Source organism: Triticum urartu, chromosome 7A (genome assembly GCF_056163025.1).
Source record: "Triticum urartu cultivar PI428250 chromosome 7A, HENAU_Tu73, whole genome shotgun sequence".
Classification (NCBI taxonomy): domain Eukaryota; kingdom Viridiplantae; phylum Streptophyta; class Magnoliopsida; order Poales; family Poaceae; genus Triticum; species Triticum urartu.
In genome coordinates, this window is record NC_141879.1 from 736,569,771 (window position 1) to 736,582,983 (window position 13,213).

The following is a 13,213-nucleotide window of genomic DNA, read 5'->3' on the forward strand; positions in this document are numbered from 1 at the left end:
TGCTATTAACATCATGGACAGCGTCAGCATGAGTGCGGTGGAGTCATATTCGTGCGCCAGACAGGGTGTGGCGATAGTTCGGAAGCAATGCATGAGATACTTTAACAGCTGCACATGAGCAGATGAAGAGTAATATATGTTTCACCTTATATATAGAGTAGAAAAATGACTAGAAAAATGTGAATGGATAATCGAAATAACACAAATGATATGTAAAAATAGACGAGAGAAGACAATCCCTGATGCTCTATAATGGGGACACGAGGAGACTAATAATTTGTGACCATGCATATATCTAGCTAGTGTGGATGGGATCAGACCCCACATCCAACAAGGGTTGGCGCGTCCACCGCGGCCTGTAGCTCCTGCGTGATAAGCTGAACCTCTAGTCTTGCCTTGTCAAGTGCGTCCTGGATCCTTCGCCTTGCATCCATCAACTTCCTCCTGAATTCGCTCTGCTCCTCTAGCTTAAGGACTTCGGCCCGTTCTGGAAATGGGTGAAGTTGAGATTTTCCCAGGTTCGCGGCCACCTCCAATTGAGTGATCAGGCTGCGGCACTTGGCCAGTTCATCCTTTAGAGCCATGAAAGCTCTCTGCTTCCAGAGCAGCATATCCAGGTTAGCTACGTACATCTTTGCATAGCCATAGTGCGGAGCTGCCATGTCCAAACCTTGCAGAAGGTTGCACGAGGTAAGATCCGCATACGGCATGACCACCACCACGAGCTGGGCGCCTGCCTGCCGTTGGCCTTGGCCCACCCCACAAGCCTCTTGGAACTTTTGGAAGTTGCTGAACTTGATGAAATCCTTTCCCGTGGCTTGATCGTGAACGATCACGTCGTCTTCCGCGGCATGGAGGCCGAGGAAGCCTTGTGGTCCGTCCACGGCGTCCGCGAAGCTCCCTCTGAGAACCACGTCCAGCGGGACCTTGTGCTCTGCCGCCACCGCCCTGGCCGTCTGCAGAACGAGACCCTCCCCGGTGGTACGCCAGTTCGCCGCTGGTGCCGCCGCCGCCGCCATTGCTATTCCTCGATCGGCACGAGCGCTTTGCTTTGGTTTTGCGGGGGGAAACTTGGGATCGATTTGGCTGCGAGGATTTTTGTCTAGCGCATTGGGCAAGATATATATATATAGAGAGAGCTGCTAGCTGATCGGAAATACGCCCCTAATTCCTTCAACTTGGTAAGTTTACCTCGCCACCGCCTCCAACGCGTCGAGAGAAAAGGCGCGTTTCGGACTTGATTAAAGAAGCGCGCAAGGAAATCCCAGCCGTCGGATCGATACCGCTCAAACGATCATATGGAAAGTATAGCTGCTCGCTAGGTAGGATACACTCCAACCGACTAGACTACGACCCAATCGACGATCGGAAATAGGCCTTAAACTTGGTAAATCTGTGTCACGACCGACTTTACACGTGCCAGGCCTGGTTCCTTCACAACGCAAGGGTCTTTCGCAACACTGCCGTTACAACAATGATGGTCGTCGTGAAGATGAAAGAGGAGGCCCGTCTTTGGGCTATGACAGGTGCCATCCACTCGAGTATTATAATGCCATGAGAGTAGTTCTTTGTTCCCCGCTGTGCGGCTATTTGTCTAAAATTTTCTTTATTCAATGAAAATAGCAAACTTTTTGCCTCTTATTTCAAAAAATAAAATAAAATGGCACACATTTGAGCAGGTCACCACATCGTCAAGCTCAATGCAGATCTGAAAGGAGAATTCAATGCTTGTGTTACAAGTCGGCTTTTCTTTTTGTTTACTGGGATGTAGGCTTATGGCGACTCGCTTGTTCCTCACGACCCGATCCCGCCTGTGACGAGTGTGCCCTTCCCCCCACCTTCGGCCTCTACTCTATTCGCGCCTTCAGACGAGGGGTCCCCGTCGAGTGCCTCCTTGCCCGCCCCTCCCCTCTCGTGTGTGGTGGTGCTCCAAGGTGGGCGGATTGCGCGGCGCAGGAGGACTTGGCGGCAGCTCGGGAAGTGGCGGCGGGCCATTTGTTTTTCAATACTACATCAGCAGGGTATTTAACTCAAAACCTTTTGGCTCGGATAGTATATTGAATTCATGCTTCATCCAACTCATCTAAAAGTCTGAACTGATGAAGCAACAAGTTGGAGGATGAATTGGATGTGGTATCTGAGCCAAGCGGTCTAGTTCAAGACCCTGACAACATAGTATATTAAAAAAAAGTTTCTACAGCCTACATAAATCTCATGTCTAAAAACTAAATAAGTATAGACGTGAGGGTGGTGTTGATATATATCGGTATTAGATTTGTTTGTCCAACGATGCCGATCGGCCTTCTACCACTTTCGTAACGCACCGCCTCCGGGGTGATTAATCTTCTCTCCCAGGGACGCGGCACCCAATCTGATCAAAGACTAGATTGGTCCTTTAGATTAGTTTAGATCCAAATTTAGTTGAATTTCTTTAGCCACCAAATACACCCTTTGATCCTCAAAAATCCAGTGATCGCAGAGGCGCCGACGTCGCAGACTTGATCCAGCCGCAACACCACAAGCTTCTCCGAGCAGATTGACGAGCTGCGCGCGGGAATACGAGCAGCACCCGCGCGGCAGGGCGACACCGATCGGCAACGCGTGCAGATCATGGGAGGAATTCCAACTCTCGCATGGCTCCCTACAAGTATGCAGAAAACGACATCAGGCTACCAGTTGCACCCTCTGCTATCACGTGACACATGTGATAAGCAATCCAAACAATTCAAAAAAAAAGCTGCACTCTCCAGACTACTCTAGAAGTCACGAGTGGCCTGTCCTGGACCCGCACAGGTGCACCACTCCGATCACGGGAGGGCCAATTTTCGAACTCGCCGATTCCAGCGCCTCATGCGATGTGATGCAGCAAATCTTCGTCGAGCCGAGCTACACCATATTCTGCATCGAGTTATGCCGATCTGCGCCTGCACCTGCATTTGCAACAACACCTCTACATCTAGCCAAAGCGTCCATCACGCGCCACGACATCAAGTTGTACGACTATATTACGCTCAGAAAAAATTTGTTCGTCGAGCACATCATCCAGAAGCGACATCAATATGCATCGCCCACACGCCAGATCCGTGTGGAAGGAGATGCAATTCTTCATTGACTTCTCCGGCACGACACGACAACGACATGGACACCTTCAAGCGACGCATCATCGTCGACATGCCGCTGCCACACCATTACCGACACTTCATTGCCAAGGTCTACATGAATGTGGTTTTCACCAACACCCTCGTGAACATACCGCCGTCGCCTCTACAACCTACAAGGAGACACGCGTCCTCTGACAGTAGTACTGCAAGACGCACATGACACCGACAACGGCATTGACCGCGTCCAACGACTAAGCCTGCATCAACACACCGGCATCACTTTTGCGAAAGCCACTACAACCGCGTACATGGTCCTAGCAAAACTTTTGTTTGCTCGGTGGGCTTCCTTCAGTCTTGGCACAAAATTGTGGTCTCACCTACAACCACGTCCTATGACTTCCACAAGACGCCAGCCACGATACCTCGCAAGGTGCAAAATGTCGTCCTTGATGGTACCTCTTCATGTGTAAAATGTCGACCACATGATTGAAGCTCTGTCATACACATTGCACATTTTTTTTATGCGTCCGGCTTTGTGCGGCTTCATCATCCACGACGACTACATCATCGATCACGGCTATATCATGATTGGCTACCTCAACATCGACATACATGGTTACGTCTACAGTTACTCATCGGCGACAACTCCAGGCGCAACATCTATGTCGTCACTAGCGTCCACGTCTCTCCCGCTGTGACCACGAGAGGGAACAGAGGAAAGAGGAGGAAGGCACCAGAAGGGGACGTAGTCATCGCACTAGGTGCCGGCCCACGAGAGATGCAGTTGATGATGGCACAACTGAGAAGACGGCAAAAGCGCTAGACTTCAAATTCATTCATATCAGCTTCGCTCCCGCTGCGACTGAGGTGGAATGTTAGAAGTATAGCTGTGTAGAGATAAAGAGTAGAGATATAGAATAGTTTAAATATACTACGACTTGTCTTGTACTCCAAATCTCACCCCATCATATACTCTATATATACCCCTACGAGGGACAGATCAATATAACACAAAACATTAGCCATCTAGGCCCAGGGAGGAGCGAACAGGGCGGTTGCCCTGGGCCCCCGGTGCCAGAGGGGCCCCAAAATGCTGAAGTATTGCCTCTTATCCATTATTTCCTTTTTGCTACGATTTCTTCCTTAATGCGCGATTTTTCTTCTTTGATCTACTATCCATAAAACGTTATCCTAATTTCCTTCCTTGCCAGCAAAGGCACGACTGACAAACACGTAGCAGTTTCCTAAAAAAACAGGTAGCAGTTATTTAATACGATTAATTACGGGTAGTTATGAATAAAAATCTCATGTTTTCCTTCCTTAATCCACTAGAGCCATGCAAACAGACGCGAAAAGGGAGGGAAACTGATCGCCCCGTTCGTGCCAATTGATATTCATCCCCTTTGCGTGCATGGCACCACCGCCTAGTGTTAGAGCAGTCCTGAGTCGGAGGAGTACATGACTGCCAGAGATAACTATGCCGCAGCCTCCCATGCGACTATCAAAATTTACAAATGATTACCAACATTGCATCTTCACTGTCACAACTAGCCACTGATGGTTGATTTATTAGATACAGTACTGTGTATGCATAGGTATTATTGGGGTTGTCAATTTTTTCAGGTCGGCGACATGCTCATAGTTGCAAAGGAGGAATAGGACTAGAGGCCTTACATATCAAAGCAAGTGATCATGGGCATTTAAATCATCTACTAGTCTTGACGATGAACCTGCTTCTGTATTGTGATCCAAAATTAGGTTAATCTTAATTGGATATATTAGTAAAGAAATAGACTTACAAGAGAAACAATTACATTTCCTTCGGCGACAATTCATCACATTTTTTCGTATTTCTTCTATGTTTATGTTAACACCCTTAGGATTGGGTTCTAGTTTCGCCCCGGGCCTCTGAAATCTCTGGACCGGCCATGTAGCCATCCTACAATTTCTACACCCTCGTCTTCCTCACCTCAAGCCTCATCACCCCAAATCCCTTTCCCCTCGTGTATGCCTCACTTCAGGCTCGTAACAGAACTATTTACCGTGAGCAGATAAAACTATCACTCCACCACACATATCCTATATAGAGTGCTGTTAAAAAACACTTCACATAAAAAATATCTGAAAAATAATAATAAAATTATCATCATTAGAAATCAATCAAGATATGAATAAATGGCGAATAAAGGCAAAACTCCTACCGAATGTTGAAAAATGAAAAGGAATATATTTATCAAGTGAACTAGTGTTGATAAGCAACAAAAAATTTGATGATTCCAAACATATAAAACGAATGTATTATCACCTACCGCATCTTATACTTCTCTATTCAAAAAGTCAAAACTTTTAATTATTGACTTCCATATTGTATCCTCTGGTAAGTAATCGCTCAAACTAGTTCTGTATTGATGTTCTGTTGGCAACTTCGTTGTCCGCACGGGAAACCCTAGAGCGAAAGGCAAACATCTCCTCATATTGACGTGCTTTTACCTATCAACAAGTAACACACACAGTTATTTTAAAGGTATAACTGGAAAGCCCTTCAAATTCAAGCTGCTCAGACGACATTATTAAACACAATAACGCCTTCTTCATTTTCTTTGAACATCAGTACAGACGCAAACGCTCATATACAATAACGCCTTCTTCATTAACGACCATATATATGTTAGCTATGACTAGCACTCATTGTTAGCATGCTTTATGAACATACAAAATAAATACTATAAAAATACATATACCTGCAAACGGCCTCCTTTTTCTTTCTCACCCTGAAAGATGAGAGAAAAGAAGATGGAGGAGAGCTCTTAAGTGATCGAGCATGAAGTTTAATCCGTCAAGAATTACCTGGCCTTCAAGCGTGGGAACGGCATGATGAACCAAGTACTGCGCGTCTACGACACCGATCTGCTCTTCGGGGTCCTGCCAAGTTCATTCTGATGAGTAAAGGTGCAAAAAGTTATTCTTAAAGACATCTATGTTTCCAAACGCTGCTCAGATAATCTGACTATGCTTACATCGACGCATCTCCAGAAATTGGAGTCAAGACCCCATGCATGGACAAAGTCAATCTGCAGTCAACTCGATCTTCATTTCAGATCAGACAAGTGAAAAATATCGATCGTAGGAATAACATATTTTCTCGGCAAGTGCACCTGGATCATATGCCACACGCATCTCCAAGCATCCCTAGAGAAGACCGGCGCCATCACCTCCACGAACCTGCATCCATAATATACACACGCATCTTGATTAATCCCAACCAATCCTACAGGTCGATCGTCGCAAACAAAATCAGAAGTCGCAAACCAAAATGAGTCTGGAGTGAAGAATTCAGTTCACTAACTAGAATTACCCGCTGCACGGGCGCTTGTGCACGTCCGAGCAATGCTCCCCTCCTGCATCTGTCCTGTTCATGGCATGACAGAGACCACAACCCAAGTTCAGACTGTGCTAAACATGTTTCCTAGAAATGTACCAGGCATCATCATGGAAGGCACATGCTTACTTGTGCATCTCGCTGCCGTTTTTCCTGGCGGTGATGTAGTAAGTCGGTGCCGGCCCATTGGTCGTGTCCAGCCCCGGCTGCGAGATCTCCAGCCCATGCCTCCTCACGATGTCCAGGTACCTGCAACCAATGCATCCACAACTTACCTGTTGATCATCATCCACAATGCATATTCAGAGTTCAGAGAAAAGCATATAGCTAGAGGGACATACGGTTCCGCGGCGAAGTTGTCAATGCCAAGGTCCTCGTCCCACACGAACACGTAGTCGTAGGGCGCCACGATGCTCGGGTGCAGGAACCTCTTAGCGAACCACCTTGATTGTTGTTATTTTCAGGAAAAAGCCTGAAGATTGTCAGTGCACCTGTTTTCACTTAGGACTGAAATTAGTAATGTTCTGACAGATAGTTAGTTATTTTACCATTTGGTCTGTTTCCTGGCACTGACATGAGTGACCTTCTTCGACCACTTGAACTCTATGTCCCACTCAGTTGTGCGGCCGTCATAGTGGAACAGCACGATGTCGAAGTTGTCCAAGAACTACACTTCTCATTTGATGATCATGGTCAGACAACTAATGACCATAGAGTTGTACATCTCAAAATCTAGTGCTAGCTTGAGGAACCTCTTGCTAGTTCTTGTTACCTTGTGGACAGTTGCGTTGACATTGGCTCTCTCGCCATACCCGACCGCGAGGGCGAGGAGGTACTTGCGGGCCGGGCTGTCCTGCGCATTGCATGATCAAACCATGAAGTTTTAAGAAGAAATGAAACATGATCACTTCAGACAGAGTGAAGGTAAAGTGCAGTCAATGTCATGCATGAATTCATTCAGATTCAGAGAAGGAACTAAACACGGAAGAAAGACCTGTGTTGGGGATCCCCAGAGCCGGCGCAGGTGAAGATCGGACTCCGAGACCACAATCCCCGGCGGCAGCCGCCTCTCCGACCCTTCTTCAGTGTTTGTTGCTGTTGCAACCTCTACACTCTACAAACCATTGATTGATCAAGAGACCATGCATTTAGCTGGGACGAAATACAACTGGATCATTTAGAAAGTTCAGAAATGCAATGTACCGGCGCCGAACTCGTCACATTTGGGGTGCGGGAGCTGCTGTTCCTGAACGGCGCTCCCCATAATCTGCCCAACATGGTGCTGTGACTGAAGCAGCTGCTCCAAGGGAGTATGCCACACTGAAGCTGCACGCATAATCCGTTCAGAGCTAGTTAGTGATGGCCAAGCCGCAAAGCTAGCCGTTAAAGAACTAGTAATGCTTTTGTTACCTTTGGTGTGACGTCCACAGGAAAGGAAACGCCGATGAAGAACCCGACCGCCGCCGCGAACAACGTCGTTAGAATCGGGCTTGCTTTCATTTTCATCCTGGGTAGCGAACCAAGATCCAAGAGATAACACGAAAGAACCTGATTTGATTTGTAGGGGGTGTGGAGAGAAGACTTGACTTGTTTAGGGGAATCGAGGAGAAGACTTTTAATTAACATCGAGCCTAAGCATGCATTGGGATTTGATACTTGAGAGGGCTAAGTTTGACTTCTAGTTCTACACTGACCCAAGTGCATACTAGCTTTGTTTCGTTCGAGCAACGGAAACGTGGGCTCGTGCCCCTCTGAAAACCTCTTCCACCCAATTAAAACGACAAATTTTATATACTGGATGGAATGAAGGAACCGATAAGTTTGCTGGAGGAGATCTATCAACGCGGCATTTGGTTTGAGGGCTACCAAGAGTTTATAGGGTTATATACTACGACAGAGTTATTAGATTGCAATGGTTTGGCTTAGTTAGAGCAATTATTACAATAGCTCCCCTAACAATTAAACTTCCCGTAAAAATCGTTTCATTGGATGATCGTATAATTTACGGGAAGTTGTCTGACCCCTAGTTTTGTCGATTCCCATAAATATCTTTCCCTAAAATCTTTTCCTTTATTTTCAATTAAAAAGCCTAGCTAATAGCCTATGGCCCGTAAGTTGATCAGTGACACGTGCAGCACGGTGGCGCATGTCGGCATGCCAGTGGAAATTGTTGTAGCGATGGTTGGCGATGTTGGTGCTGGCACGGTGGCGGTGGTCGGTGGTGCTGGTGATAGCGTGGTGGTGTGGCATCATGGCGGTGTGGGACAATGGAGGCGGCACGAGGGTATCCAAGTGTGATTCAGCCCTCCAAAATTATACAGGAAGATCATCTTCCTATAAACATGAGGGGAGCTGAATACAATTATACAAGATTACGTATGGGTTTACGGCAACTGTTGGAGGGATATTTTTGCCTCAACTTTCCATAAACAATTTTTTTTATAGATAGGGGAGCTATTGGATTGTTGTTGGGAGGGTTGAACGGAGTCAATTCTTCCTTTGGTTAGAAGACCTTTTTCGCTGCTCCACAAAACAATCAAAGATTAAAATCACGGGAGAAACAATTTGGTGGTGGCCTCTCCCAGCAACTATAGCGGCCGCCATAGCTGGCAGTCATGGTAATTTTTACGGCATGAGAGATGATTTCTAGAGATTGTTATTGATCTTGAAGCTGTTCATAGGAATTTTTGAAGGATTACGTGGCGACAGACATAGTGAAGCGGCGAGGTTCACAGGCAGCTATAGCGCAGCTATTTTGCGGGAGATTTAATTTTGTGCCAAAAATCATTTTTTAATTGTTACGATTCTTTTGAAGTTGACTCAAAATCATGTTGCACCAAAGCATTTAGGTACATAGTTAATGAAAATGAGAACCACTTAGGATTGAAAGAAAGTCCCAGGTGTGGAAAGTTACGGCCCCATTTGGTCTGCTTTCTGGCACTGACATGAGCAACCTGCTCGGACCAGCCGAACTCTCCATCCCACTCCGTGGTGCCGGGGTCGTAGTGGAACAGCGTGACGTTGACGTTGTGGGAGAACTGAAAGTGCTATTTGATGGCCATGGAGTTTATAAATTGGAATCAAAGGATCCTATTCATCTAGTGCCTGATCAAACAAGACAACCGATGAGCATGGAGTTTATATCCGAAACTGTTGCTTTTGGTCACAAAATATGAGAAACCACTCCTTAGAGCAACTCTAACCGATCTGCAATAACCGGTTCGAGGAGTAAAAAAATATCCTAGGCCGCCCCAAATACCCCTAGTTTTACTCCACCGTTCCGCTGCCAAGTAAAATCCCACACCTCTCTACCTCTCCTCCTCCCCCTCCCCCCGCCGTTCCCCGACTGCTCCTTTCCTCCCAATGGCCGGCGCTGCCGCCAATCCGCAGCTCGGATCCGCGCCGCATCCTCGAGCTGACCTGTTGGAAATATGCCCTAGAGGCAATAATAAATTAGTTATTATTATATTTCCTTGTTCATGATAATCGTTTATTATCCATGCTATAATTGTATTGATAGGAAACTCAGATACATGTGTGGATACATAGACAACACCATGTCCCTAGTAAGCCTCTAGTTGACTAGCTCGTTGATCAATAGATGGTTACGGTTTCCTGACCATGGACATTGGATGTCGTTGATAACGGGATCACATCATTAGGAGAATGATGTGATGGACAAGACCCAATCCTAAGCCTAGCACAAAGATCGTGTAGTTCGTATGCTAAAGCTTTTCTAATGTCAAGTATCATTTCCTTAGACCATGAGATTGTGCAACTTCCGGATACCGTAGGAATGCTTTGGGTGTACCAAACGTCACAACGTAACTGGGTGACTATAAAGGTGCATTACAGGTATCTCCGAAAGTGTCTGTTGGGTTGGCACGAATCGAGACTGGGATTTGTCACTCCGTGTAAACGGAGAGGTATCTCTGGGCCCACTCGGTAGGACATCATCATAATGTGCACAATGTGATCAAGGAGTTGATCACGGGATGATGTGTTACGGAACGAGTAAAGAGACTTGCCGGTAACGAGATTGAACAAGGTATAAGGATACCGACGATCGAATCTCGGGCAAGTACAATACCGCTAGACAAAGGGAATTGTATACGGGATTGATTAAGTCCTTGACATCGTGGTTCATCCGATGAGATCATCGTGGAACATGTGGGAGCCAACATGGGTATCCAGATCCCGCTGTTGGTTATTGACCGGAGAACGTCTCGGTCATGTCTGCATGTCTCCCGAACCCGTAGGGTCTACACACTTAAGGTTCGATGACGCTAGGGTTATAAAGGAAGTTTGTATGTGGTTGCCGAATGTTGTTCGGAGTCCCGGATGAGATCCCGGACGTCACGAGGAGTTCCGGAATGGTCCGGAGGTAAAGATTTATATATAGGAAGTCCTGTTTCGGCCATCGGGACAAGTTTCGGGGTCATCGGTATTGTACCGGGACCACCGGAAGGGTCCCGGGGGCCCACCGGGTGGGGCCACCTATCCCGAAGGGTCCCATGGGCTGAAGTGGGAAGGGATCCAGCCCAAAGTGGGCTGGGGCGCCACTTCCCTTATGGCCCATGCGCCTAGGGTGAAGGGGGAACCCTAAGGAAGAGTCCCAAGGAGGGAAGGCACCTCCTAGGTGCCTTGGGGGGGGGGGGGGGGGGGAGGGAAACCTCCCCTGGCCGCCGCCCCCTAGGAGATTGGATCTCCTAGGGCTGGCGCACCCCCCCCCCTTGGGCTCCCTATATATAGTGAGGGTAGGAGGGCCTCTTGAGACACCCCTTATGCCTTTGGTGCAGCCCCTCCCTCTCTCCCAAGTTCTTCTCCTCTCCCGTGGTGCTTGACGAAGCCCTGCAGGATTGCCACGCTCCTCCACCACCACCACGCCGTTGTGCTGCTTCTGGATGGAGTCTTCCTCAACCTCTCCCTCTCTCCTTGCTGGATCAAGGCATGGGAGACGTCACCGGGCTGTACGTGTGTTGAACGCGGAGGTGCCATCCGTTCGACAGTTGGTCATCGGTGATTTGAATCACGACGAGTACGACTCCATCAACCCCGTTCACTTGAACGCTTCCACTTAGCGATCTACAAGGGTATGTAGATGCACTCTCCTTCCCCTCGTTGCTAGTTTCTCCATAAATAGATCTTGGTGACACGTAGGAAAATTTTGAATTTATGCTACGTTCCCCAACATGACCCCCCCCCCCCCGCCCGAATCTCCGTCTCCCCGGATCTTCCCCCGCCGTGACGGCCACAAAAGAAGTACCTCAGCTCCGCTTTCCGCTTGGGACGGCCTCGGTCCACCTCGTCCTGGTGGCGCCGGGTGTGGTGGATGCAATGACGGCCAGGAGCTCCATCGGGAGGCAAGGGGGCGCATTGCAGCGGAGGCCGCCGACGAGGAATACATGGCGGAGATCCACCGGCAGCACCCCGAGCTTGTGAAGGAAGATCGGGTGGTCAAAGGCAAGGTCGGAGCCATCTCCCATGATGAGGAGCAAGGCGGCGGCGGCAATGGCGGCACGGACGGCGAGTTCGACGCTGAGAAGTGGCGGCGCATCTTCCCCGACTCTAGCGAAGACGGCACCGGCCCGGACCCCATGGATGGAGGCATGGTGCGGCAAGATTGGCTCGATCTATACTATGGCAAGGATGAGAAAGAACATTAGTTTAGTTTTAGTTTATTTTTAGATCTAGTTTTAAGTTTAAGTTTATTTTAAATTTCAGTTTTCAAGACAATGAGTAAAATTTCGGTTGTTTACATTCGGTTGTCAAGACAATGTGGTCATTTCGGTTGTTTAAATCGAAACTAGGTTGAACTATTATGCAAATTTATGTTTTGCTCCGTTCTATATAGGGATTGGCTAGGTCCGGCCAAACCTTAGTGGAGTAAAAAGACTACTAGTGTTTTGCTCCGCCGAATCCTTCATTATATATAGGGGATTGGTTAGAGTTGCCCTTAGTTCTCACCTTTTGAGCCCGCACCGCTCCTTGGACCTCGCCAGCCGAGCCGCCGTCGCTAGATCTGACGGCCGCTGCTAGCCCACCGCAGGCCCGCCGAGCACGCCCCGCCGTGCACCAGATCCCTGCGTGGCCGCCGCGACCCTATCCTCCTAGCACCCCTCCGACGCGCCCCACACGAGCGTTGCGCCTCCGGCCAGATGTGGTAGCCCCCGCCGCGCACACCCAAGGGAGGGGAAGGAAACGGCCCGCCGCCGCCTTCACCGACCACCGACCGGGCTTTGCCCGACGACGCATGCCAGAGGCGGCGGGGGGGGGGGGGGGGGAGGGGAGTGCAGAAGGGACGGGAGACGGCATGGCTAGGGTTTGCCTCCCCCACTCGCGGGAGCTGTCGGGCGACAGAGGAGCCTCACAGGCTGAGCCGTCTCGCGGTGACCGCGTGACCCGGTTGGTTGCTCTGCTCAACCTCATAACCTATCCCTCGTCTTCCTTACCTCCGGCCTCCTTCTCACCCTGACCCCTTCTTTGTCAATTTACAGAACTATGTAAATTGAGCAGATAAAACAACCACTCAGCCCAGTAGAATGATGTAAAAAACACTTCACATATAAAAGAAATGAAAATCATAATATAATTTTCACAATGAGAAATCAATCAATATGTGAATAAACGACGAATGAAGGTAGCTGCCGGTTGCTTGAGAAACAATATATTTATCACATGAACTAGTGTTAATAAGCAACACAAAACTTGATGATTCGAAACATAAAGAATG

The 13,213-nt window shown here is 48.2% G+C and overlaps 1 protein-coding gene across 1 annotated transcript; it reads right to left on the reverse strand.

Moving 5' to 3' along the window:
- Positions 1-5,223: 5,223 nt before the first annotated feature.
- Positions 5,224-8,203, reverse strand: LOC147962480 (uncharacterized). The gene is made up of 13 exons (XM_087532752.1): positions 7,891-8,203; positions 7,684-7,806; positions 7,475-7,594; positions 7,253-7,333; positions 7,029-7,147; positions 6,822-6,923; positions 6,610-6,729; positions 6,457-6,510; positions 6,257-6,323; positions 6,119-6,172; positions 5,949-6,023; positions 5,843-5,872; positions 5,224-5,591 (listed from the first exon to the last, which is right to left on the reverse strand). The coding sequence occupies exons 1-13, from the start codon at positions 8,104-8,106 to the stop codon at positions 5,496-5,498; spliced, it is 1,257 nt and encodes a 418-aa protein (XP_087388878.1). The 5' UTR covers positions 8,107-8,203; the 3' UTR covers positions 5,224-5,495.
- Positions 8,204-13,213: the final 5,010 nt, after the last annotated feature.